The following is a 23442-nucleotide window of genomic DNA, read 5'->3' on the forward strand; positions in this document are numbered from 1 at the left end:
GGGATGTAAGGATCGCATATCCTGTACACCCCGACTATACCTTCTCAACGAGACATAAGGACACGTGTCCAGTCAGCCATGTGACTCACTGATGCGAAGAAGCACTACGCTTCGCATCCGAGTCACGCGGATACATCCTCCTTTCTTACCTTCATGTTTCGTTATCGTCGACAACTAGATCGGTCCTTCACTCACCCTCATACGAAACCCTGGACATTCACAAACCCTTTCTCTCGTTAATTCGTCTCATTTTCACTCTATTGCCCTAAAAACAGTCAAGCCGCTACGAAACTTTCGTTATTCCTGTGCACGGCAAGCCACCTAATACCACCTTCATTCAAATATTTCGTACCCTCACTCATTCCCGCAGCTCTACCCTGTCAGGCGCAGCGCCACCTATTTTCCGTCTCACAAAAAACCTTCAATCTCGTAACAGCGAGGACCCTTACACTCTCGCAACTTAAATACAACCATGTACATTTTTTTCAACAGAGAATCTTTATCTTCCCACTAGATGCACGCAGTCCATCCCTCTGAGAGTCCTCTACTCTGAATCCCGATCCGCTCGTTATCATACTCTCTCTAACTCTCGCGTCAGTTTCATTTCCGACACCAAGGGTACAATCCCCGTCGAACTCAATAGCAGCCTTACATGATCTTGAACAAAAGCGGCCTGCTGCATCCATGCTCCCGTTATTGCCGAATGAGCGGTGTTTGCAGAGAGATGAACCACGTGCGTTGCATAAAGTGATATCTCTTCATTATGATCCACTGTGATACTCAAAGACTTGAATCCGGCTATCGCAATTCAGACAGGAGTGCTGGCTTTGCGCCTCGTGGATCACCCAGATTGGTCCATGACATTCAATGACCTCGCGGCTCAACTTTGCTCCCGCTTTCAACACCGAAGCAACGACGAAGACTTTGGATCAGGCTATCGTACTTCACAAGGAGGTGCTGGCCTTGTGCCCGGTCGGTTACGCCAATCAGTCCATGAGACTAAATCACTTAGTGCATCGACTATCCACCTGCGTTGAGCACCAACATAACAGGAGACCCATTGGAGAAGCTACACCGTGCATTGACGCAACATTATCCCCGTCAATCAATTATCCATACGCGGTCAGTTCAGTTCTATCTGACAAGTTCATGTAGCGTCCAGTCATGGTGACGCGCAAGCTGTTGCCAGCGTCTTTGATATTCCAGACTTGGAGACTGTACACCTACATGATACGCACACCCAAATTCGACTCAATTTTCGTTTTTAACTTTGTTGCCTCGCCAGAGCCAGAGGAGACTGCTCCTGTGCACTCGAGCTGATGATCTGTGAGTAAGAATGAAGTTCCACGACACTGATCTGGCGTAACATCTCATGTGGCAAGACGCAAAATGTTTGCGATGAATGTGATAGTCGAGTATCTGAATTGAGTAAGGGCGTTGGATGCACTCCCACTCACCATGACATCCAGTACTTATGAAGAGCTTGAGACGGGAAACAAGAGCTTCACGCTGGTTTAACCATATTCGCAGGACCTTACGGGTCCTGGTCGAGCATTTTGAATGGCTTGCGAGGTAGGAACGGGAGATACGTATGAAACCACTGGTCATTAGCCAAATACGAAGCCCCGCGTTATGTCTTAAAACAATACAGTCGAGTGAACATGCACGATGATGTCCTGCTGAATTTGAGCTTGCATCGTTTCAATGTTCGAACGTTCGATCCTGACGGGTATTCGAGTCAATGCTGTCGGCTGTCATGCGTGTTACAAGGTAAGACGACTTTCAAACTCGGACAGGAGTGACTGTTTCGCGTCCGACTTGATCTATTGTAAGGGTCCTTGGCGAGGCACTGGTATGGCACGCGATTCGCCCCGAGATGTGGCACAGGGGGATAACCCTTCGGACCAAGATGATATCGATCGATTCCAAAAGAACATATTGAGTCGTTTGGTTACGCTTGAAACAGGAGTCTACCTTGAAACAGGAGATATGTTGTATGCCCATACGTTTCAAGCGATTCTGGCTGATCCCGGAAAAGGGATACGTAGACGGATTCGCTACTGACTGCAGTCGATGCCCCAAGGGGGTATCTCCTACGGCGTCACAGATGTTAGCAGTCCCTGGAGATGGGAGCCCGGTAAACAGATCTCGCTACGCGCGTGCAACTCGTATCGGCACACTCGTATGGCTATTGCTGTGACTGGAAATGACCACAAATCCACCCGGCGATGCAGACACGAATGATACAGGCATTTGTTAGGGATGACCCACCTGCATTAGTTCTGTTCTGATGGGTACCAGGCAGCGAGTGGGAGCATATATTCGTATCGGTTGTCTTTAGCTGCAGTGGATCTAAATCTTAAACCCCATCGATAGTTATATTTGTAGAATGTATCATGCGTTGTGCGATGTGTGCAAGGGTCATCATCAGGATAGGAATGACCGAAGAAGAAGCCAATCACTCGAACAGCAGAGTCGTGAAAGCGTGTCATCATAATATGAGCATGACCTAGTGCTGGTACTCACAGATACCTTTACGAGTCCTATGCACGCGACTCTGACATGACGAGGAACCCATGTCGCTCCCTCGAGCCTCGAAGTTACAGTAAGTTTTTTTGCTTGACGCGTGCCCTCAACGATATAGCGAACTGCTGGCCAAGAATATGTTAAGGATAGGACAATACTAGAGCCAGAATCACCTGAAGATTCCGTCGACTTTTACATGCGCTCGCTGCTTGCAATATGTCGTCGGGTTAGTACTTAGAGATTACATAGTAAATCCGTCATTCCGGATCATGCACCAATCGGACTTCTAAATAACTCACGGCAAATCGGCACCGTAACTCGTGACTTGTGTTGAACCCTTGACAGATCGATCCTTGCCAAGTACTGGTACTGATTGCCGCACTCCTTGTATCGCAACAAGTTCAACGTGCAATACGGTGTCATTGTCTGACAGCAGCTGTAGGTAATGTCCTTGTCAAACTTTGAAGGCCGGCGACATTCAGACAGTGCTTCGCAATAGGCTGCACGAATTCCTCAGGCTGTGAAAGTATGGATCATGTGGAATGCCCTGCGCTCAGTCCTCAGCACTCAGCCTTGTTTATTGTTTTGGCTATTTTAATCGATATCTCAATCTAGAATGCGCGTCTGCCAGTGTACAAATCTCACGCACACTGTCAATGAGGCTATGGGTGGCTCGGTATTTTGCGAGTCGCTTCTATCTGTGAACTCATTGCGGGTGCTGTGTGCATCCTGTGCCGCTCCTCTATAATCCTTCAAGAAGTCACAGGTACTGCAGTGTTTCGTGACCCCCAGCACACGTCTTATTCTCAAGTGTTAGTTTAGATCCATCCCTCAGCCATCATTATGGCCCGTCGTCGACGTGTCACCTTCGAGTCTTCAAGCTCGTCAGAATCACACTCTGATTCTGACTTTTCTTCAGCCTCATCGCGCAAACCCTCCCCTACTCCTCCAGGAGAGAAACCTGCTCCCAGTGCCGAGCCCTTGAAAGGGAAAAAGCGTAAGCGTAAGTCGTCAAACAAGAAGACGAAGAGTTCAAAGCGTCCTCGGTCGTAAGTTGTTGTGTTGTACAGCACATCTATGGAGTTAATCTCGCGTTTTTAGGCAAAAAAAGGACGAGTAAGTATATGAAACACTGATCATCTAAATGTAACAATATGCATATTGTTTAGTCAGGAGACAAGCCACCCAGGACACACCCAGGACCCGGGAGAGGTACACCTCAGTGGAGTGCAACAAGTGCTCATTACTAGTATGTAATATCAATCTCTGTTTAGCGCATATTGACGTTTCCAAGCCATTTGCGCAACTGATCTCACCCTTGGTCTCCGATGGATTCCTGCTGGGTTCTATGCAGTGGTCAAGGTTGATGGTGCTGAATACCAGACAAGCAACAAGCCTGTAAACGTAGACCAGGCTGTCATCGAATGGCACGAGCGCATTCTTCTGTAAGTTGTCCTTAAACCCGTCTGTCCTGCAGGTACTAAGAAACACCCGAGGCCATGCGAGCCATCTTCTAAAGTTCAGGTCAGCGTATATGCCTCATTTGAAATGAGTCCCATGGTCTGTCACGGAGAACTCCTGCGCGCGTTCGAGATCTCTGTCGGAGAACTACTGGATCGCAGCAAAAAATCGCTTTGTCAGTATTATCTATTGCAAGTAACACCTGATGGATGCTAACGAGTATCGTAGCCATAATATTTGAGCCAAAGGAGGATGAAGTCGTATCCGCTTGTACTTCGCTGTTCATGACAGTGGAGCAGCGACTGCCTGATCAAAATGATACCGCCGGTCTATGCCCCCTTACTACCGTGAGTGATTGATAAAGTCGGGCACTGTGACGCTGAGACGCGTAACATGTAGGTTATGTCAGACGATATGGATTCGTTAGCACTAGAGACTGATACCGGACATCGTCATCTCGTACAATACCGCAGGACGCAGGACAGTGGGGATCTCAACCAATCCATAAACCACTTTGAATGCGCGTTGGATCTCTGTCCCGTGGACCATCCCTACCGCCCTGCAGCACTCTTCAATCTAGCCAGCGCAAAGTTCATTAGTTGCCAAGCTAATGGGATATACCTCGACCTCGACATTCCTATCTGTCTTTTTCAACGTGCTCTTGATTCGCGTCCCATGGGTCATCCAGACCGACCTACCACTCAACTCCATCTTGCCATTTCTCTGCTCTCTCGCTGCGCGAAACACGGCTTTCAAACAGATGCTGACACAGCTAAAGAGTTACTGAGCGAAGTCCTCGATGTCTGCCACTTCAACAGCCACATTCACAGAGCAGCTTCATTTACAATTAAAACAACTGCTCTGCATTTTGCCGGAAAGATTGATGCAAATGATTTTGAGCGGGAGCGGCGGGCAGAATCTGTGCTTCCTTTATCGCCGGATCAACTTGTTGAGCGAGCAGAGCGGTGTTTGCAGGGAGATGAACACCAGGAATTAGATGAAGTGATATCCCTTCATTTTGACGCACTGGGGTACTACAACAGTGGACATTCTCGTCGAGCGCAGCTGCTAGGTAATTTAGCACTCATGCTGGAAGCTCGCTTCCAGCATGGAGGCACAAGCAAAGACTTGGATGAGGCTATCGCACTTGACAGGGAAGTGCTGGCCTTGCACCCCGTCGGTCACCCAGATCGGTCCACATCATTAAATGACCTCGCGACTGATCTCTCCTCCCGCTTTGAGCACCGAGACAACGAAGAAGATTTGGATGAGGCTATCACAATTCATAAGGAAGCGCTGGCGTTGCGCCCCGTCGGTCACACAGATCGGTCCATGTCGTTAAATAACCTCGCGGTTCTTCTTTCCTCCCGCTTTGAGCACCGAGGCAACGAAGAAGACTTGGATGAGGCTATCGCACTTCATACGGAAGCGCTGACTTTGCGCCCCGTCGGTCACCCAGATCGGTCTAATTCATTAAATAACCTCGCGAAAGAACTCTCCTCCCGCTTTGAGCACCGAGGCAACGAAGAAGACTTGGACAAGGCTATCGCACTTCATACGGAAGCGCTGGGCTTGTGCCCCGTCGGTCATACAGATCGGTCTATGTCATTAAATAACCTTGCGAATCAACTCTCCTCCCGCTTCAAGCACCGAGGCAATGACGAAGACTTGGATGAGGCTATCGCACTTCATACGGAAGCGCTGGCCTTGTTCCCCGTCGGTCACACCGATCGGTCTAATTCATTAAATAACCTCGCAGAACTTCTTTCCTCCCGCTTTGAGCACCGAGGTAACGAAGAAGACTTGGATGAGGCTATCGCACTTCATACGGAAGCGCTGGCCTTGTTCCCCGTCGGTCACACCGATCGGTCTAATTCATTAAATAACCTCGCAGAACTTCTTTCCTCCCGCTTTGAGCACCGAGGTAACGAAGAAGACTTGGATCAGGCTATCGCACTTGACAGGGAAGCACTGGCCTTGCATCCGGTCGGTCACACAGATCGATCTATGTCATTAAGTAACGTCGCGGTTCTTCTCTCCTCCCGTTTTAAGCACCGAGGCAACGAAGAGGACTTGGATGAGGCCATCGCACTTGACAGGGAAGCGCTGGCCTTGCGCCCCGTCGGTCACATCGATCGGTCTAATTCATTAAATAACCTCGCGACTGGACTCTCCTCCCGCTTCAAGCACCGAGGCAATGATGAAGACTTGGATCAGGCTATCATACTTCACACGGAAGTACTGGCCTTGCGCCCCGTCGGTCACACAAATCGGTCTATATCATTACATAACCTCGCGAATCAACTCTCCTCCCGCTTTGAGCACCGAGGCAATGACGAAGACTTAGATCAGGCTATCGCACTTTATAGAGAAGCGCTGGCCTTGCTCCCGATCGGTCATACAGATCGGTCCCAATCATTGTGTAACCTCGCACATCCATTCATGTCCCGCTTTGAACACCTAGGTAACAGAGAAGACCTCGACGAGGCACGAGAGAACCTCCGTTGTGCGTTGATTCTCCTGAGGCAACATGATCCTCGTCGAATATCAGTCAATCTATCGCTAGCTTATGTCTATCTGTTGTTCCATCTATCAGGCATTGACGGCACTGGCCCGGGCGAAGATATTGACAGTCTGAATGTCGTCATGGATCATCTCAAGTCAGCAGCAAATGTTGTCTCAGGAGGCTCGCTATCCCGCCTGCGAGCTAGTCTAGACTGGGTTCACTATGCTGATGAATACAAACATGCTACTCAACTGGAGGCTTATGCGACTGCCATGCAACTTCTGGACACTTACATGTCTACGACGGCTTCAGTTTCATCTCGACATGACGTCATGAAGGACTTCCCAAGTACACTTGCCGTTGATGCTGCATCGTGTGCTCTTCGTAGCGGTGATGTATGTCGTGCTGTTGAGTTGTTGGAGCAAGGAAGGACTATCATCTGGACCCAGATGACGCGACTCCGCATGCCTCTTGACGGCCTCCAGACCCGCGGTGATCATGCAGTCACCCTGATGAAGAAATTTAGAAACCTCAGCTCCCTCCTTGATAAACCTCCTACGAGCCTTCCGGATGGAACCCTAAAAATCGACGTAGAAGCAGAAGAAACCCGGTACAGACGTCTAGTGAAGGAGTGGAATAGCGCTGTAGAGGAGATCCGGAAAATAGAGGGCTTATCTCGCTTCCTCCTCCCCCCTTTATTCTCCGATCTTCAAGAAGCAGCTCGCGAAGGGCCCATCATCGTGCTCATTGAAAGCAAGTCGTCTTGCCATGCCATTATCATCCCACACAAGCAAACTCCTATCAGCATCCAACTATCTACCAGTGTTGAGAAGCTCCAGATGCTGGTGGACAAACTCCATCGCACAGATAGTCCAGCGCTTAAAAAAGCCTTGACGGAGTTGTGGGATGACGTCGTCCGCCCGGTGGTCGAGAATCTGGACGGAATTGCACCACGAGGTTCTCGAATATGGTGGTGCCCGACATCTGTCTTCAATTTCTTGCCGTTGCATGCCGCTGGCGAGTACAGGAAACAAGGACGGTTCCTTTCACATCTCTACATTTCTTCATACACGCCATCGCTCACCGCGCTGATCAAGGCTCGCAGAAGTCATGAAAGGTCCCCATCGGTGCCCTTCGTTGCGATTGGTCAGAATCGCCCAGCCGGTGCCTCATTCACTTTGGATGCTGTGGAACCTGAACTGGAATTGGTACGGAGCCTTTTGCCCCCTCCCCCAACTATTTCGTTTTCCAAGATCACCAGTGTGGATGCCACAAAATCGAGAGCACTGTGCGCATTGCGAGACAATACTTGGCTTCATCTTGCGTGTCACGGGACACAAAACATTGCTGAACCCTTCAAATCGGCCTTTCTTATGCGCGACGAGCCTCTTTCGCTCCTCGACATCACACAAACAGATCTGTCTCGGCATCAATTTGCATTTCTTTCTGCCTGCGAAACCGCAGTGGGTGACCACAACACTCCTGATGAAGTGATACACCTAGCGGCTGGCCTGCAGTTTGCCGGGGTCAAGAGCGTTATTGGAACATTATGGAAGGTCAACGATAGTACCGTGGAGCGCTTAGTCAAGGCATTCTACAAAAACTTTTGCGGGGATGGCACGATGAACTCTAAACGAGCTGCCCGGGCGCTGCACCGAGCAGTCTATTTACTAGGTTCTGACCAAGACATACCTTTGGACCAGCGTATATTGTTCGTGCATATTGGCATATGATCGATACTGTGCGTCTTCCCACCTTGCTGATCAAAGTATTTTTGACGACTTCGCATGTAGCATCCGGTCATGGCCACGCAAAACTTGTTGCCAAGGACTTTGATATTTAAGACTTTGAGACTGTATACCTACACGATATGCACATCCAATTTCGACTTGAATTTACATTTTCCAGTTTATGACCTCGGAGCCAGATGTGGTTGTGCACTCAGGGCTGATGATTTGTGGGTAAGATTGAAGTCGTACAACAGGATCTGGGTATAACAACTTCAAGTTGTGCGGCAAGGATGATCTCCTGCTGAAGTTGAGCTTGCATCATTCAATGTACGATCCTGATTCGAGCGTTGGAGATTCTGCTCAGCCCTATGCATGTTTCATCAAGATCGCCAGGACTTTGTTAGAGCTACCGGATAATACATTTTCTATCAAATTCCGGCTCGTTCATTGACTTGGAGAATCACAAAATTCGGACTTGATCACTGGTATGTGGTTGGTGCCAATGACAGGTTGCAACAGCCGCACCTGACTGTTTGAAGGTGTAGCAGCTCAGTTGATACTCTATTACGCAATAACTTAGGTACGAGTGCAGAACTAGAATACACACAACGGTCTTGTTAACTATCGTTGTGCTGCGATAATTCAAACTTCAACGCGGCAAGCGCGAAGACAGTGAGTCAAATCCGTCGAAATCAGGTCGAAATCGAGGGATGCCAAAGTTGAAATCGGATTTCGGCGTTTTTCAAATCCAACTTGGTCCAAATCCACGTCCAAATCGCATCCAAATCAGCCTCGAAATCCAGCTTTGAACTCCCCTAATGTCGCATTTAGGATGGGATGAAGGAACCACGCGATAGGTGTGCATACACTTGAAACTTGGAACGTAGACGTTGCAGCAGGACATCACTCGGCCTAGTGCTGACTCGCCGTAGCGTGAATCGTCTCATAAAGGACAACTCTGGATCACCGAGGTGCAGCGTCGCGTTTAATGCTTGAGCATTGGTAGAGTCTGTAAAATAAATCTGGAGGAAGTTAGAGGCGGAGAGTGCACGTACAGGTGAGGCGGACATACTCTCAGAACCATTAGGATAAAGGAAGTATACGACAGATACGCATGCGCGCGTTGGAACCGGATATCCATACGTTATAACCAGCAAGCAATGGATAATCAGTACATGCTATGTATTTAGCAAGATCGGAGCGACATGGGAACCTCAGCCCGCGGCATCCTGATTTCTAAGGGCTACATGTCTTCTCATTATAAAATTTCTTCCGAGTATAGTTCCAGTGCTGACGAGAACAGGTATAAAATTAACGCGGTTGAGTTGAAAAGGCCTCAGATACGAACGCCTCCTGTTGCGGTGAGTAGCCCTCTTCCGCCACACCATGCGCATTTCATTGAACCGACATATAATAGCTCTTTTAAGACTTTGTCCGAGTCATAGCAACTTCATGCACATTGCGCAATCAGACCTTTGTGGGTGTGTGGTTTCCTCACATGGTCACATCGTAGGCTGATGCACAGTTATACCAGATACAATCCATACCATGAAGCTCGTTCAAATCGTTTATCTCACAATCCTTGCCACTCCCAGTGCTATGTTTGCCCCAGTGGCAGCGATACCTCAGGGCGTATCCTGTGACGAACCATACGTCGTCAAAAAGGAGGATTTGGGAACTTGCACACCAGGGAAAGAGCCTATGCATCTCAGTCAGGCCTACGGAAGGTTGTGGGCATGCTGTTCTGTGCGTTGCTGTTAGTTTTCGTGGTGACGACGAAGAAATCAGATATATTGGTTCAACGAATATATCTGATTCGTACAAATAGGAGCAATGCTATTGGGGCCGGCCTAGGGCCTCAAGCCGAGCCGTGCACATCAGCCTGGCCACTAGTAGTCTGTTTGGCCAGCTCCACAAAAGCGGCGAATGAACAAACACGGATTCTGGCCTATCGATGTGAAGGTAGCTATAATGCACCCGGCTTGTCTATAAGCCCATCAGGGAAACATAATTTGCTATACAAAGTGCTTTGTAGCACCCTGTAACACTCTGTAGCGCAATACGTCCCGTTGATGAACGCTTCCTTTGAGTAGCGTTGCTTATACTAGCCTACCTGACTATTTTGCTCTGGGGAATGAATTCGACAGTGTGCTCTACCAGTTGGTACCCAGACTCCATCATTATGTCATTGATTCAGGAAAAGGGGGCACGAGCTGATGCGCTGGTTTGTTCAGATGCATATGCCCCAGGTCTCACAGCATCAATTGCCTATAATATCAATATACCACAATTGAGTTGTACACTAGACAAGAGCAGAATCTTAGAGGCCGACGACGGTTCTGCATACACCTGCATTCCCTCAAACTTCACTGGTAGTACCCGTCCCACTCATCAACATCGACAAAGGTTGTAAATAGTTCACAGTGTCCAAGATCGTTCGCACCGTGGACGATTCGCGAACAATGGCACGTTCGTTGCTATCTCGAAGGTGGAATAGAATTCGTGATGCCAGAACGCTGTGACTGACCAGCTGTAGCCTAGCGCAGTGGGTTCGGGATCAACTAGCGGTCAGAGTGCAGCCGGCGACGTACGTATCGAATAAATTGCTATAGGCGCTCTGCAGAAAATAATACAAAGTTAGCGAATCGTAGGATTTGACAGACTAGATACGTACTGGAAGTGCAGCTCCTATAATAACATTGGCGAGTGTGATGGCTTCCTTGAATGCGTTACTCAATGATATCTGGAGAGCCAGCTAATTACACGCACTGAGGATGCATGACATGTAAAACATGCCATCGTGATATATGGTCATTACAATTCCGCTCTGGAAGTCGTTATAGTCGTGAACTCTCTTATATACAGTAAGGATCAGCATCACTGCCGTGTTTTCATAAGTAAGAAGGCCAATAGATAGCTTTGGATGATCACTGACCACTTTCAAACATCGCCAAGAACGTGTATACGACTGCACTGTTGCGTGTGCTCTCAAAGTAACAGGTTCCTGTGGGAGGCTCCCCTGATAGTCGTATTAGAACGACTGTCGTTCGCGAACACTAACGAACTCACCTCCTGGAATCAACATCGTAGGGATGAGATCTACGGCAATGGCGGCGGCAACTACCAACTATGCAATAATCAAAATCCATGTTATCGTTATCATTCCTGCTCTGCGAGACACGCACCACACCATAAATCAACAAACCGATCAGCAATCTTGTGCTCCTTTGCCAGAATGCCCAGGTTCGAATAATCAGCAGGGCTGCCAAGGACGTGAGATCCATTACGCTCTTGATGTGCATGCGGAACACGCACCTTCCGCAGCGATAATACCTATGATGTGAATGACTGACATCCGCAATCTTTGAGTTTCATGAAAAATGAACTGATCGGCACGTCGACTCACCATTTCCTTCCAAAGTAAATGCACACTTTCCCCATGCAATGAGCTCAGCGTAGAAACTCTTTGCCATCCAAGCTTACCAGATTGCTGAAGCTGAGTGCGTCTAAGATGGGCCAATCAGTAACACAATATAAGGAGAACCGGAGTGGGTCACTCGCCATATGCAGTCATTCCAACACCCGCGAAGGGCAAATATCGAGAAATGAAGAATATGACACGAGTTACATCCCATGGTTTGAACCAGGTCCACCGCACCTGTGGAGAGTGATCAGAATAGTACTCAAGAAGAGACAGATATCTCCTCGACCTCTTCGGAAAAAGTGATGCAATAATCAAATACCTGCAACGTCAAAAGAGGTTTGAGATAGAGACACAAGAAATGTGTTTGATACTCACGAGGATTGCAAGACTGCCCACTAAAACAAGAGTCAATGCTGCCGTTCAGCTTTCGAACGATCCGCGGACACTCACAATTGGCGTACTGAATCAGACATAATGTCAACCTTGAGTTTATTAAAGGCGAGCCGCCCTTCAAGTTTACTCACCTTGACCGTCTGCAACTTCGTCATGTCTGAGACGGATAGTACGGTAGCCATATCCAGATGATGTCTGAGTCGGGACTCAGTATGCGCCTTGTAGTACCTGCCAGCCCGCAGATCCTGCGACTTAAGAACGATGTGCGATAAGCATTATCATCGATTTAGCAAGCCTTCAAACCGACGAGAACCATCGCTTGCCAATCGGCAGCAACTTTGCTTTCCTTGTTAAGTTGGTGTTCTGATATGAATGTTTGTTTCAGACTCAACGAGTATCGCAGTCTAGGCCACAATGTGCCTTGGTGAAGGAAAGCCGAGCTACACAGTACACATGCCGTGATCACGAGCTTCACATGATTTAGCCCCGGTTGGTCGAAAGTTATCTAGTGAAAGAAATCTTTTTAGTACGGTCAAGCAAATGTAACTGCGCACCAACATGGTACCAGCTAAGTACTGTGATTTTCTGCCTGTGAGCTAATTAAAAAGCGGGGTATATCCCTGGGCCATTCTCAGCCGGCACCTCGGGCTTTGGGTAGCTTCCTGGAAGCTCGGTTTGTCGGAAACTATACTCCCGATATCGCGCTAGAAGCTTTGGTGTGTCATTATTCTAATACTGCCGCATCACGAGTGCCAATTCGTTAGGAAGTTCTGCCAACCCCGAGTCATTCCCCGAGTCGTATGTGTATTGTCAATCATAATGTTCTTCCTCAGCCTAAGGCCCTATCCCACCGGGGAGTGGGGCATTTTTCATTGGTGCCATTATTGCAGCGATGTGAGTGACGTTGAAACTATTTGCTTCAAGTACTTTTCTGACAAAACCGACACTACCACATCATCATGTCTTATCTGTCTTTGGTCCAATCGAGTCATTCTCTACTTTCAGACGCATAGGGACACAGGCAGAACATCTTACAAGCTGGTCGCGCGTCCATGCTGCCTTCTTTCACGCTATCTCGACAGGTTCTCTTCTGTGGTAAGTATCGAGTTTGACTTGCCGAGCTTGTCACGGTTATACCATTTAGCCTTCAAACAGACGAGAACCACCGCTTTCCGATCGGCAGCAACTTTGCTTTCCTTGTTAAGTTGGTGTTCTGATATGAATGTTTCAACGAGTATCGCAGTCTAGGCCACCACATGTGCCACGGTGAAGGGAACTTGAAGCCGAGCTACGCAATACACATGCCGTGATTATGAGCCTGAGCTTCACATGATTTAGCCCCGGTTGGTCGACAGTGAAACTTTTAGTATGGTCAACTGGTGAGTCGGACTCTGAAACACGCACAACGTGACTTACACGCTTGTTTACTATCGTTGTGCTGTGATAATTCAAACTTCAACGCGGCAAGCGCAAAGACAGTGAGTCAAATCCGTCGAAATCAGGTCGAAATCGAGGGATGCCAAAGTTGAAATCGGATTTCGGCGTTTTTCAAATCCAAGTCCAAATCCACGTCCAAATCGCACCCAAATCAGCCTCGAAATCCAGCTTTGAACTTCCCTAATGTCGCATTTAGGATGGGATGAAGGAACCATGCGATGGGTGTGCATACACTTGAAACTGGGAACATAGACGTTGCAGCAGGACATCACTCGGCCTAGCGCTGACTCGCCGTAGAGTGAATCGTCTCATAAAGGACAACCCTGAATCATCGAGGTGGAGCGTTGCGTTTTAATGCTTGAGCATTGGTAGAGTCTGTAAAATGAATCTGGAGGAAGTTAGAGGCGGAGAGTGCACGTACAGGTGAGGCGGACATACTCTCAGAACCATTAGGATAAAGGAAGTACACGACAGATACGCATGCACGCAGTTGGAACCGGAGATCCATACGTTACAACCAGTAAGCCATGGATAATCAGTACATGCTATGTATTTAGCAAGATCGGAGCGACATGGGAACCTCAGCCCGCGGCATCCTGATTTCTAAGGGCTGCATGTCTTCTCAATAGAAAAATTTCTTCGAGTATGGTTTCAGTGCTGACGAGAACAGGTATAAAATTAACGCGGTTGAGTTGAAAAGGCCTCAGACACAAACGCCTCCTATTGCGGTGAGTAACCCTCTTCCGCCACACCATCATCGCATTTCATTGAACCGGCATATAATAGCTCTTCTAAGACTTTGTCCGAGTCATAGCAACTTCACGCACATTGCGCAATCAGACTTTTGTCGGTGTGGTTTCCTCACATGGTCACATCATAGGCTGATGCACAGTTATACCAGATACAATTCATACCATGAAGCTCGTTCAAATCGTTTATCTCACAATCCTTACCACTCCCAGTGCTATGTTAACCCCAGTGGCACTGGCAGCGATGCCTCTGAGTCGTCAGCTTGTACTCTGTGACTACTGCGCCTCCTCTAAGGCCACTTTGCCACGGTGCAAGGCAGGGTCATGGCCACAAATCTATGGCCCCAAGACGGGACCCGATTCTTGTTGGGGATGCTGTACATAGCTAAATTGGTTGAACCTCTCGGTCATTTTTGCCCTCAGCACGTGTTCGTTCCGAATCCCACCGCCGGTGTAACTTGGTCCACCACTGGTGGCAGAATAGATATATCAATTCTTTTCACCACTGAATGGAAGGTAGCTTGCTTGCTAGTAGCAAGCCCATCAAAAAAACGACAAGTTCCTTAATTCGACTTATTATCGCTTTTTTACACCCAATAAGGTGAAATAAGCAAAGGCTAAAATAAGTTGCTGGAAAAAGGCCACTCGTCGTCTGAATTCTCACTTATTTTCGACTTAGTTTACTTTTGCATCACAAATCAAGGAGAAAACAGGACATTGTCCATTCAGGACGCAAACGCAATTAAGGAGAGAAAACATGAACAGTAACCTATAGTAGGAGAGCAACAGAAAGTGTGATGAACAAGGCGAGGAGCGTCAACAAATTATGCGAGCTGAACAGAATGGGTGTGCAAGGCATTTTGGGCGTTGAACTGGGGAATGCGTGTTATGGTTTCGTGCATCGGGGAGAGAGGAAGAACGGCGTTCATTTATGCTAGAAGGTAAGCTACTCGTCGAGATGTTGGATAAAATCGTACATGTTTTAGGAAATACAAAGTCGTGGAATTTCAAGTCGATCTTGTTCTGCAAAACTATAACGTTGTTGAAATGAAACATGCACACTTTGACTCAGAGCACTTTGTTGCTATGTCACTATATGCCTTACAGACCTTAGACCTTAGACCCTTGTAGAGTGAACGAGTGACATCTCGATAGGTAGTTACATAACAAAGTACAATTGAATTTTACAAGCATGGGTCTAATATCTATGATGTACATCGAGAGTATCTACTTGGTATCGAGAAACATACATGCCAGCCAATATGTACAGTAATATATCATAACGCTCCTGGTTCACTTCATAACAAGCAGACCCAAACTTTCTCCCACGCATAACCACTATACCAGCGTATCTTGGTACGCGACACCTCTAAACGGGTGCCATCCTCTCGGATTACTTCCTCTCCAGGACCACATATAATTTCAGTAAACGCCTTGATTGCATTGGGAACACCGTTCTGGGCTCTCAGCAGGGTTGCGGGAAACGTCAGCATCTCTACATGCATATCAATTCCCCTACTGGTCACGCCAACTATACTGATGGGACCTTTGGTACGCGGGTACGGCAGTATGACGGTTTGAAGGTTTGTAAAAGAAGCCAGTGGAGCGGTCTTCATCCAATCAGGCAGACTGTAGTCTTGGGATGAGGTCGGCGGCAGGGGGGACGTGAAGTCGCGGTATAGGTATGTGGCGCTGGAGAGGCGACGGATTGAAGCAAGGAAAGCGGACCCCTGTGGGGTGCTTGTGAGGCTGTTCCACTTTGTGTTGCTGATAGGAATCCCCAACGTTATGGTCAGTGTCTGGGTCTTCCAGGGAGGCCGAGGATGTTCTTCGCCATCAAGTATGGCTGGACGGGACTTCCACGCGTGTTCTAGGCATTCTACAAGGAGGTCCACACTTGTCCAACCGAGAGCAAGGGACGGCGCAGCAAATATTACCGGGGTGAGGAGGCTGATGACACGCGAACGCTCAGACGCTGGTGCGAGATCGTCACCGGGGGATTTAATCCACATCCTGTGCACATGGGATGCGTAGTCAAATTTGAAGTCCCGGTTGTTTGCTTCCTTGTAAGCTTCTTGCATAAGCAGAGCTTGCACGAACGCTTTCACATTTCGAGGTTCCCGCAGTGATACAGTATGCAGGAGTTCGGGGAGTACCGCGCGCCTGACACTTTTGGAGACGAGACAGAGGTTGAGCGCGGATGAGTATGGATTTTGGCGATCATATCTCTCAGCCTGATCAAAGGTGGGTTGTGCGGCATATTTGAGGACCATGAAGGCAAGCTCAGTTGGAAGCTCGGTAAAGCGGAAGGTAATAGGATCCATGACGGGCGAGTGATATGGGGAGCTGGTTTGAAGCCTTGCCTTTAATACTCGCCTCATGATTCAAAGCGCACACAGTAGTGTAGGCACATTGTGAGTGAGACCACCGTGGCCCAGTGGTCTATAGCAGCGTTTTTGTTCCTTCTAGGTCGCACAATGTGCTTGGCCCGATAGCTGTGCTCTGACCCTCGTTGTGCTCCGGCCCTGTAAAAATTCCCGATGGTCAACCACAGAAGGTTTCATAGGAATAATGCAGAAGTAGCAGAACTACAAAGTCTACCCGTATCATTACTTCCGACCAGAGTCGAAGCACGTCATCCAGGTTCTGGCATAACCCTCGCAACACATAATTTGTTGTTGGGTTGAGTTGCTCCCGGGAAAATTACACTGTCCTTGAGCGATAGGGATCCTGCGACTGAATTCATCAAACAGTCAGTATTGCAGGCCTGATGGCCGTCAGCTTGAGTTTCACCAAATCTTTCCCTGATCCACGAATACCATGACCGATCACTCCTCTGTTTCTTCTTGTAATTCCACGTAAAATGCCTCGTCCATTTTTGGAGCCATGCTACACATGGATCAGATCAATAATGGTCTGAGAAAGAGTATGAATCCTGCTCAACGAGACCATCTCGTTCACCTCTTCTAGTTGCGCGTACCACCAGATCGGGACGAGCTGCAATAGTGAGAAGAGACGCCAAAAATGTAGAAAAGAAAGACAAGCCGCTGGTACTAAGTTTGCGAAGAGAGAGGCAGAGTCTCGGAACAGTCACGGTTGTTTGATGATGTGAATTGCAAATGCCTTAGATCGGCAATCGGGGAGGGTTGAAAAACATCCATCGTACTACAGATGAAAATGAAAGGACAACCTAGGATGCAGACTTTACCTACTTTGGTTGACTTTCTTTAATTTCGAGGATTTGGAACTGAGATCCCGTGGTGGTCTATAGTTGGCTGATCTCTGGCTCATAAGTCTTCCAGTCAGCTCGACATGTGCTATATATGCTCATTACCTTGCTGCCAGTCTGCATGCATAAATTTGACCTTCTGAAAATGTATGGAAAGCAGGACGCAACCTTGTGTCGAGGGAGCCTTGAGGGAGCCTTTAATCACCATCCTTTCTGTTCTCCAGCGCTACCAACTTCCGTCCGGGCCCGGGTCGACCCTGTTACAGCGCTATGATGCTGGTCATCTCACACGAACGAATTTAATGCCCTTGTTTGACACGCAAGGAGGCTTCCTGCGAAATCCGGGGGAGGCGGCGGTCAGGTGGAAATCATGCGTTAGTAGTGATGGAAGCACTGGCAGGCAAAAAGGCACCTGATGACCTCTATAATTTACGTTCGTGCTTTTAGAATTCAAAATATGACTCACTGAGCATTGGCACTCGTCAAGGTATGCATCTTCACTCACACCATTCAATTTTTAATGGAAGCTCAGCCATCACAGCGCCGCCATGTCACGCAAAATCCAGTGGTGGAGTCCGACGCGTGATTTGACTCTCCGACTCGTATGATCTTTACCAAATATTCCTGGCAGTCCTATGGGTTTTCGCGGTCTCTTGTCAACTACTAGTTCCCCCGACTTACAAAAACTACATACGCTCCATCTGCAAGTCTAAGCCTTAGGTTCCCTATCAAAATTCTGCGGCAAGCTTTGATGTCTGCGGCCTAGCAATCGTATACATGACTACACCTACCTAAAGAACATTTTGTCCTTAGAGCGGAGAATTTGTACGTCCTTGGTCTCGCTGGAATCAACCACTCTTTTGAAGAGCTTTATTGCCCTGGTGATCCCATTCCAGGTGTCGCAGTTTGCACTTGTGGATCACAACGTTCTTCAGACAAGGTACTATGCATCTGCAACAGGTAGGGTTGTTGCAGTGATCGATAATCACAGGCATGAAGGACAATACAAGGGTGCTAGTACAGCTGATCCCAGGGTAGTTGAAACGGCTGGAAGTTGCTCGTCTCTTGTTGCAAGATTGTATCAATCGTTCCCGGATCTTTCCATACCCCCAGAATTGACGACGCTCTTGCTGATGCTATTTTGATCAATACCCAAGTCCTAAAAGAGGGAGGAAAAGCTCTGGTCGTCGACAGGGAGGCAGCTGCGCTCTCAATTCCCAGTCCCTTTTGGCACACAACGAAGAAGTCTCTGCATCAGATAACCAGCTAATCGCCCATCTCTCCTCTGTCCAGTCTCTGTCTACAATGTTGAGAGAGAAGAAGCCTTCCGCATCCCATCTCAACACGCGGGAATTGCTGCGGAGAGACTACAAAGAGTATGCATTCAGCATGCCTGCATCTGAGGATCCGACCCAATCTTTCAATGTGATAAGAGCACGTCTTGCTGCCGTCCCAATTCGCCTCTCCGCATTCTTTGCATCATCGATTTATCCTATGAAAGAAATTCAAGATTGGCTCGCCGAAACAGATCTTAGCGTTCTCTACATACTGACTACTTTTCGGAGCCATAAAGGCAAGGGAAGGCGCGAGCAACTTTGGATAGTCAAGGCAGACGAAGGCATCACAGAGAAACTTTGGCAAGGCCTCGAATCAAGCGAAGAGCTTCAGCTAAAAAGGCTTGATTTCTCGAAGTTTGTGGGCAACGCTAACGCAGCTGATGAATCTGAGGTCGACGATGCCGAAGACGTAATGGCCGATGAAACGCGATTTGGTGATTCATTTGTCGCGAGGGCGTACAAGCAGGGCAACGCGAGCGCGACGAGGAAGCAGACTGCCCCATTATCCGGAGACTTATAGAGGGGCTATGTACTCATGAGGTGATTGTTTGACACAGTTTGAAACTCTCATACCTGATAATTCGATGCATATGTATTAAGAAATCAAATGAACCCATGCAAATTTAACGATTGTCGTGTCGGATTGTCCTTGAGTTTCTCCATAATCAATAAAGACCTTTTGCCCTTCATTCATGCCATGGTTGCATGACCAGCTTACGCATTCGAGCGCGGTAAACTCTTGGAGCCCTTCCTTTACACAGGGTCCTTACCACGCTGGGGCTCACAATCCACATCTCATTAGTCATGCCGTCCACAACATCCACATCCACATCTTGTGGAAACTGTTGCTCCTTTAAATGACCTTCGTCCTACCTCTTTCCATCTTTCCAACTACTCACATCACACCATGAATCACGATTTCCCTGCACTCGATTGTCCAGCAGTCGTTAATGATTTGGCTCATCGTCTGGGCTCTTTAACCCATTTTCTGGACGCTATCGATGATGTTATGAAATTCGGTCGCTTGGAAGACCACGAATTACAGCTCTACAGTCGAAAGGTCGTGCCCTTACAATCGAATCATCTTTTACAGTCAACTGACGATCATCTTTTCGTGCAGATCATTGCTCTGACAGAGGTAAATATAAATTCAAGGCTCGCAAACTCTTTCGATAATGCTCTCGGTTCAAGAACGCGCGGATAACTCTCAGACGCGAGGGTGTGGCCTTGTACATTTTCGTTCTGTGTTCAGAAGAACTCTTGCCCTACAAGTCGGCATACTTCAAATTGCTTCTTTGGATTAGGCGCCGCAGACCTGCGTTTCCTGCCGACATGGGGGGTAAATACCAGTCGTTTTGTTGTTGGACTTTTTGTTCACCGTTTGTACAGATCGAATCACTTCGCTCTTGTTCGTTTTGGAGAGTAACTTTGTCATACGGTGTGGGGGAGTCGACACTCGTGCCCAACTGGGCATCGAGGAGTTACTAGTGCCGAAGAACCCACTGGCCGCTCGTGAAAGGACCATCCAGACTGCAGTGAATGCTGCCGCTGGGACTCCGACACGGGAATCATACGCGGCGTCCGATGTTATGTTAGGTACGTGAACCTACTGCGATACGTATTCAGGAGACATAGATTAACATGATTCGTAGCACCGGATGCTTTGGCGAAAAGACAGCAGAGAATCCACCAGCTTAAAAAATATGTCAAGTCAGAAGCTGCGAACACCCGTCCAAAAGTGTCTCGTCAATACCTGCCGAGCGACAACTTCTGGGCGCCTCCTGTCCTTCGAAGGCCATTCGTTCGAACAAAAGCTCACAGCTTTGAGGCTGATCCCGAGAGGAAGAAATCATCTCTTGAAGATCTTCTCAAAATCCGAGATTTTGACCTGGATTGATTACTACCACATTTTATTTTATCACGATCAAACCATCATCTTCATTTCGCTACATGACTGTTCCCCAATTTCCAATTTCCAAAGTTTGAATATTGTAATTGTATATCCAGTACCTATCTCATTATGGACAGACAATCCTCTTTTCTCGGCTGCCACACCACTAGTCGTTGATATTTAGAGTCCTTCACCCCATCCTACCCATGTTCGCAATATCATCTTTCTACTCCTTTCATTTGCAGATCTCGGCTGGAGGCGGTGCCTGGGGATGTCTTCTTATGAGCGGCCTCCAATAGCATGGATGCGACAGGCGTCACCTCTTCAGACAGACATCACACTCCAGCTGAGCTTGGGCATAGCGGGCTGCAGCAAGCAACTTTTATTTCTCGTCGACGGCAACCTCAAGAATTGCTGGTTTACATTGTCCAAGTAAGGATTCCATATCCCGTCCTCTTTTACCCTGCTAAAATTCTGCCGTAGTATCACAAATAGGTTCATCAACTCATCTGAATCCACGACGGCCATCCTGAGACACACTGATCGCATTCTGGGCGTGCTACTGAAGTACATGTTCATGATCACTCCTGCAAACATAAGCATCAAGGACGCGATGGGCCGTGCACTTTAAACCACTTTCCCATTACCCCTGAATGTATTCTCTACAATTCATACCCAAGTCTTCAGCAATGATCAGCGCAGCCTTCTCTCCAATGAGGAGTGCCGTTGAGTACGTATTCTGGGAAGACAGTTAGGCCACGCATCAAAGTTGCCAATCCAATACCCACCGTGCCAACATTTTTCGGCGCGATAGACATATCTGCAACCTTCAGGCCCGCCACGCCATACACGTTTAACCGCGCGTCGACGACACCTTTCTCTAACATCGGTTTCATGGCGCAAGTCCCCAGCTACACCCGCAGAGATCAGTCAAGCAGAATCATCAAACCTTCAATTGCACACACCGAGTGCCACGATGTTTGGGCTGAAATCCAATTCAGTATCTTTGCGGTAAAATTGAGGATCACGGTAAGGACGTACTGCAGTCACGATGAAATTTGTCGATTGCCTCGTCATCTTCGGTCGTGTAGATGATGTCAGGCGCATTCAAGTTCACAGGCCCGGACGTTTCGCTGCATGCTGCGACGCTTCCCTCTGGGAAACAAGGGTGGCCTGAAGTGACTTCACCTCGGTAGGAAGGCATGCGTCGAGATATTTCTCGCGTCTTCTTGTATGCAAAGTTAAGAGCTACGATATCAGATGGACTGAACAAAATATCCTGATCATGCGATTTCTGAGAGGAGATGTGACGACTTACTCGTCTAGGAAGCCCGCAGTGAAGTCGAGGACTTCCTTGCCGTTCTCTCCCAGTTTGATATGAACGCTCCCAAGAGACCTGGGGTAAAGCTATTAAAACATTCAGAGCAGAATCACGGTGTAGACGGGGGAGCAATACTGTAAAATAGCCGACACCCAGATATTTACGGAAAGGAAGGGTGCTCGAGAGTGGAGCATATCTGGCTAACGTGAGCATACCCATGTCATCAAAACAGAGTGATATGCACAAACCCCGCACATATACCGAATATGGCAACAGCCTTGTCTGGGCGATCTTGGAAGAATTCTTTCCATGGCGTTTGGAAAGCTGAACCCATGGTTCTCAGCTCATCTTCGTCAGGCCGCCACTTAATCTTGGCATCGCAGCCACTGCAATACTCATCAGTACGTCATCAGTAGCAATAACTCGTGCAGACTTTTGGGCTATGAGCGACTTCCCATTACTTTTCCATTGCGCAAGGCTTTCTATATTTGGATGGTTGAAAGGTGCGTTGAGAATATGTGAACAACAAACTTACCCTGCACAACACTCTCCTTCCTATGCCAGAGGGGGTCCAAGGTAACAGCCTCGTCAGCAGCAAAGTATGGAACGAAGCAGCCATGATGATCTAATAACCTTGAGCTAAGATCAACTTAATGGGCGAAGGCGGACCTTGATAATTTTCTCCAACGCCAGGTAAGTTCACCAGTTGCTCGATACCACAACGCTTGAGGACTGCCTCGGCACCGATCCCGGACCTCTCGAGAATGGTTGGTGAACCAAATGCTCCAGCAGAGACAACAACAAGCTTTGCTGCTCTCACGATGCTCGATGATTGATCTGCACCTGGGCAGGATACTGGATCGCAGGTGAACTCGACACCTACAGCACGCATGCCCCTTTGGTTTTACAAAAGCCTGTCAACCATTGAATATAGTTGCGATTCTAGGTGGATACTCACTCAAAGATAACGCGTTTCACGAGTTTGCCGACCCAAAGTTGTAAATTCTGGTTGTGGGCTTGGTTGTAGACATAGTGATGAGCCGCATCAGAACGCCTTCCAGTCGTTCCACTAATATACCTTCTCATATATGAGCCTCATTTACAATAAGCTACGAGTATGGGCTCACTTCGCCCATGGCTGAGATGATATTTGTTAGTGGTGGCAAACAGAGATGGAAATCAGTAACGCACACTGTATACGTTGCATGTTTCTAGATCATCCGTGTCGTCGGCATATGACCGCTTGTGGTAGGTTTGTACCAACATGGATGAACTCTTCCCAGAGACCTGATTCGCGACCGCCATAGGATACCCTGATAGGTCCATTGTCCCCGTGGGTTGGACCATCAGGCTGCACCTCATATGTTTCCAGCTGCACAAGATGCATGATTCAGCTTAAAAAATATAATAGAAAGTAAATTTGACGACCTTTTTCATG

The 23442-nt window shown here is 48.0% G+C and overlaps 10 protein-coding genes across 10 annotated transcripts; 6 read left to right on the forward strand and 4 right to left on the reverse strand.

The window, feature by feature from the left end:
* Positions 1-684: 684 nt before the first annotated feature.
* Positions 685-1037, forward strand: EDB93DRAFT_1258067 (uncharacterized protein; the record flags this gene model as incomplete). The annotated part of the gene is made up of 2 exons (XM_041454122.1): positions 685-733; positions 787-1037. 2 exons carry the CDS (start codon positions 685-687, stop codon positions 1035-1037), a joined length of 300 nt encoding a protein of 99 aa, XP_041300635.1.
* Positions 1038-2897: 1860 nt separating this feature from the next.
* EDB93DRAFT_1333055 (CHAT domain-containing protein) lies at positions 2898-8502 on the forward strand. Its single transcript, XM_041455265.1, has 11 exons — positions 2898-2964; positions 3026-3100; positions 3133-3292; positions 3349-3575; positions 3628-3642; positions 3696-3775; positions 3821-3971; positions 4023-4162; positions 4216-4334; positions 4387-8234; positions 8287-8502. Exons 4-10 carry the CDS (start codon positions 3370-3372, stop codon positions 8224-8226), a joined length of 4551 nt encoding a protein of 1516 aa, XP_041300636.1. The 5' UTR covers positions 2898-2964; positions 3026-3100; positions 3133-3292; positions 3349-3369; the 3' UTR covers positions 8227-8234; positions 8287-8502.
* A 507-nt stretch (positions 8503-9009) lies between these two features.
* Positions 9010-9401, reverse strand: EDB93DRAFT_1190247 (uncharacterized protein; the record flags this gene model as incomplete). The annotated part of the gene is made up of 2 exons (XM_041450859.1): positions 9010-9098; positions 9191-9401. Coding segments are annotated over 2 exons (300 nt in total), but the record flags the coding sequence as incomplete, so codon positions are not given.
* Positions 9402-9555: 154 nt separating this feature from the next.
* On the forward strand, positions 9556-10151 carry EDB93DRAFT_1190250 (uncharacterized protein). Its single transcript, XM_041450860.1, has 3 exons — positions 9556-9584; positions 9641-9704; positions 9758-10151. The coding sequence occupies exon 3, from the start codon at positions 9772-9774 to the stop codon at positions 9982-9984; it is 213 nt and encodes a 70-aa protein (XP_041300638.1). The 5' UTR covers positions 9556-9584; positions 9641-9704; positions 9758-9771; the 3' UTR covers positions 9985-10151.
* A 270-nt stretch (positions 10152-10421) lies between these two features.
* Positions 10422-12222, reverse strand: EDB93DRAFT_1280164 (uncharacterized protein; the record flags this gene model as incomplete). The annotated part of the gene is made up of 15 exons (XM_041454440.1): positions 10422-10760; positions 10815-10840; positions 10898-10978; positions 11042-11103; positions 11159-11242; positions 11293-11343; positions 11409-11485; positions 11539-11556; positions 11630-11654; positions 11707-11729; positions 11781-11881; positions 11934-11966; positions 12023-12042; positions 12098-12107; positions 12172-12222. 15 exons carry the CDS (start codon positions 12220-12222, stop codon positions 10583-10585), a joined length of 840 nt encoding a protein of 279 aa, XP_041300639.1. The 3' UTR covers positions 10422-10582.
* Positions 12223-14176: 1954 nt separating this feature from the next.
* EDB93DRAFT_1190260 (uncharacterized protein) lies at positions 14177-14792 on the forward strand. The gene is made up of 2 exons (XM_041450861.1): positions 14177-14205; positions 14264-14792. The coding sequence occupies exon 2, from the start codon at positions 14393-14395 to the stop codon at positions 14609-14611; it is 219 nt and encodes a 72-aa protein (XP_041300640.1). The 5' UTR covers positions 14177-14205; positions 14264-14392; the 3' UTR covers positions 14612-14792.
* A 912-nt stretch (positions 14793-15704) lies between these two features.
* On the reverse strand, positions 15705-16541 carry EDB93DRAFT_1046082 (uncharacterized protein; the record flags this gene model as incomplete). Its single annotated transcript, XM_041444623.1, has 1 exon — positions 15705-16541. A coding segment is annotated over one exon (837 nt), but the record flags the coding sequence as incomplete, so codon positions are not given.
* Positions 16542-18351: 1810 nt separating this feature from the next.
* On the forward strand, positions 18352-19540 carry EDB93DRAFT_1190272 (uncharacterized protein; the record flags this gene model as incomplete). Its single annotated transcript, XM_041450862.1, has 4 exons — positions 18352-18542; positions 18569-18675; positions 18702-19332; positions 19393-19540. Coding segments are annotated over 3 exons (909 nt in total), but the record flags the coding sequence as incomplete, so codon positions are not given.
* On the forward strand, positions 19507-20822 carry EDB93DRAFT_375271 (uncharacterized protein). The gene is made up of 5 exons (XM_041456220.1): positions 19507-19852; positions 19913-19930; positions 19984-20131; positions 20182-20388; positions 20445-20822. The coding sequence occupies exons 1-5, from the start codon at positions 19700-19702 to the stop codon at positions 20687-20689; spliced, it is 771 nt and encodes a 256-aa protein (XP_041300643.1). The 5' UTR covers positions 19507-19699; the 3' UTR covers positions 20690-20822.
* A 504-nt stretch (positions 20823-21326) lies between these two features.
* EDB93DRAFT_1258073 (uncharacterized protein) lies at positions 21327-23330 on the reverse strand (the record flags this gene model as incomplete). The annotated part of the gene is made up of 13 exons (XM_041454123.1): positions 21327-21422; positions 21472-21594; positions 21649-21668; positions 21725-21948; positions 22002-22090; positions 22140-22200; positions 22253-22390; positions 22438-22486; positions 22540-22629; positions 22674-22900; positions 22963-23082; positions 23132-23142; positions 23196-23330. The coding sequence occupies 13 exons, from the start codon at positions 23328-23330 to the stop codon at positions 21327-21329; spliced, it is 1383 nt and encodes a 460-aa protein (XP_041300644.1).
* Positions 23331-23442: the final 112 nt, after the last annotated feature.

Source organism: Suillus bovinus (genome assembly GCF_016758785.1).
Source record: "Suillus bovinus strain UH-Sbo-P2 chromosome Unknown EDB93scaffold_253, whole genome shotgun sequence".
In the NCBI taxonomy this organism is placed as follows: Eukaryota; Fungi; Basidiomycota; class Agaricomycetes; order Boletales; family Suillaceae; genus Suillus; species Suillus bovinus.

What these genes read in the sequence shown, in the direction of transcription:
- EDB93DRAFT_375271 (XM_041456220.1), top strand. Translation starts at nt 19,700, where the DNA reads ATGAATCACGATTTCCCTGCACTCGATTGTCCAGCAGTCGTTAATGAT. An exon ending in GTTTCCTGCCGACATGGGGG is followed by an intron (nt 20,132 to 20,181) that starts GTAAATACCAGT and finishes CCGTTTGTACAG; the next exon opens with ATCGAATCACTTCGCTCTTG. An exon ending in GGCGTCCGATGTTATGTTAG is followed by an intron (nt 20,389 to 20,444) that starts GTACGTGAACCT and finishes CATGATTCGTAG; the next exon opens with CACCGGATGCTTTGGCGAAA.
- EDB93DRAFT_1333055 (XM_041455265.1), top strand. Translation starts at nt 3,370, where the DNA reads ATGGCCCGTCGTCGACGTGTCACCTTCGAGTCTTCAAGCTCGTCAGAA. An exon ending in TGGCACGAGCGCATTCTTCT is followed by an intron (nt 3,972 to 4,022) that starts GTAAGTTGTCCT and finishes GAAACACCCGAG; the next exon opens with GCCATGCGAGCCATCTTCTA. An exon ending in TCGCAGCAAAAAATCGCTTT is followed by an intron (nt 4,163 to 4,215) that starts GTCAGTATTATC and finishes CGAGTATCGTAG; the next exon opens with CCATAATATTTGAGCCAAAG.
- EDB93DRAFT_1190260 (XM_041450861.1), top strand. Translation starts at nt 14,393, where the DNA reads ATGAAGCTCGTTCAAATCGTTTATCTCACAATCCTTACCACTCCCAGT.
- EDB93DRAFT_1190250 (XM_041450860.1), top strand. Translation starts at nt 9,772, where the DNA reads ATGAAGCTCGTTCAAATCGTTTATCTCACAATCCTTGCCACTCCCAGT.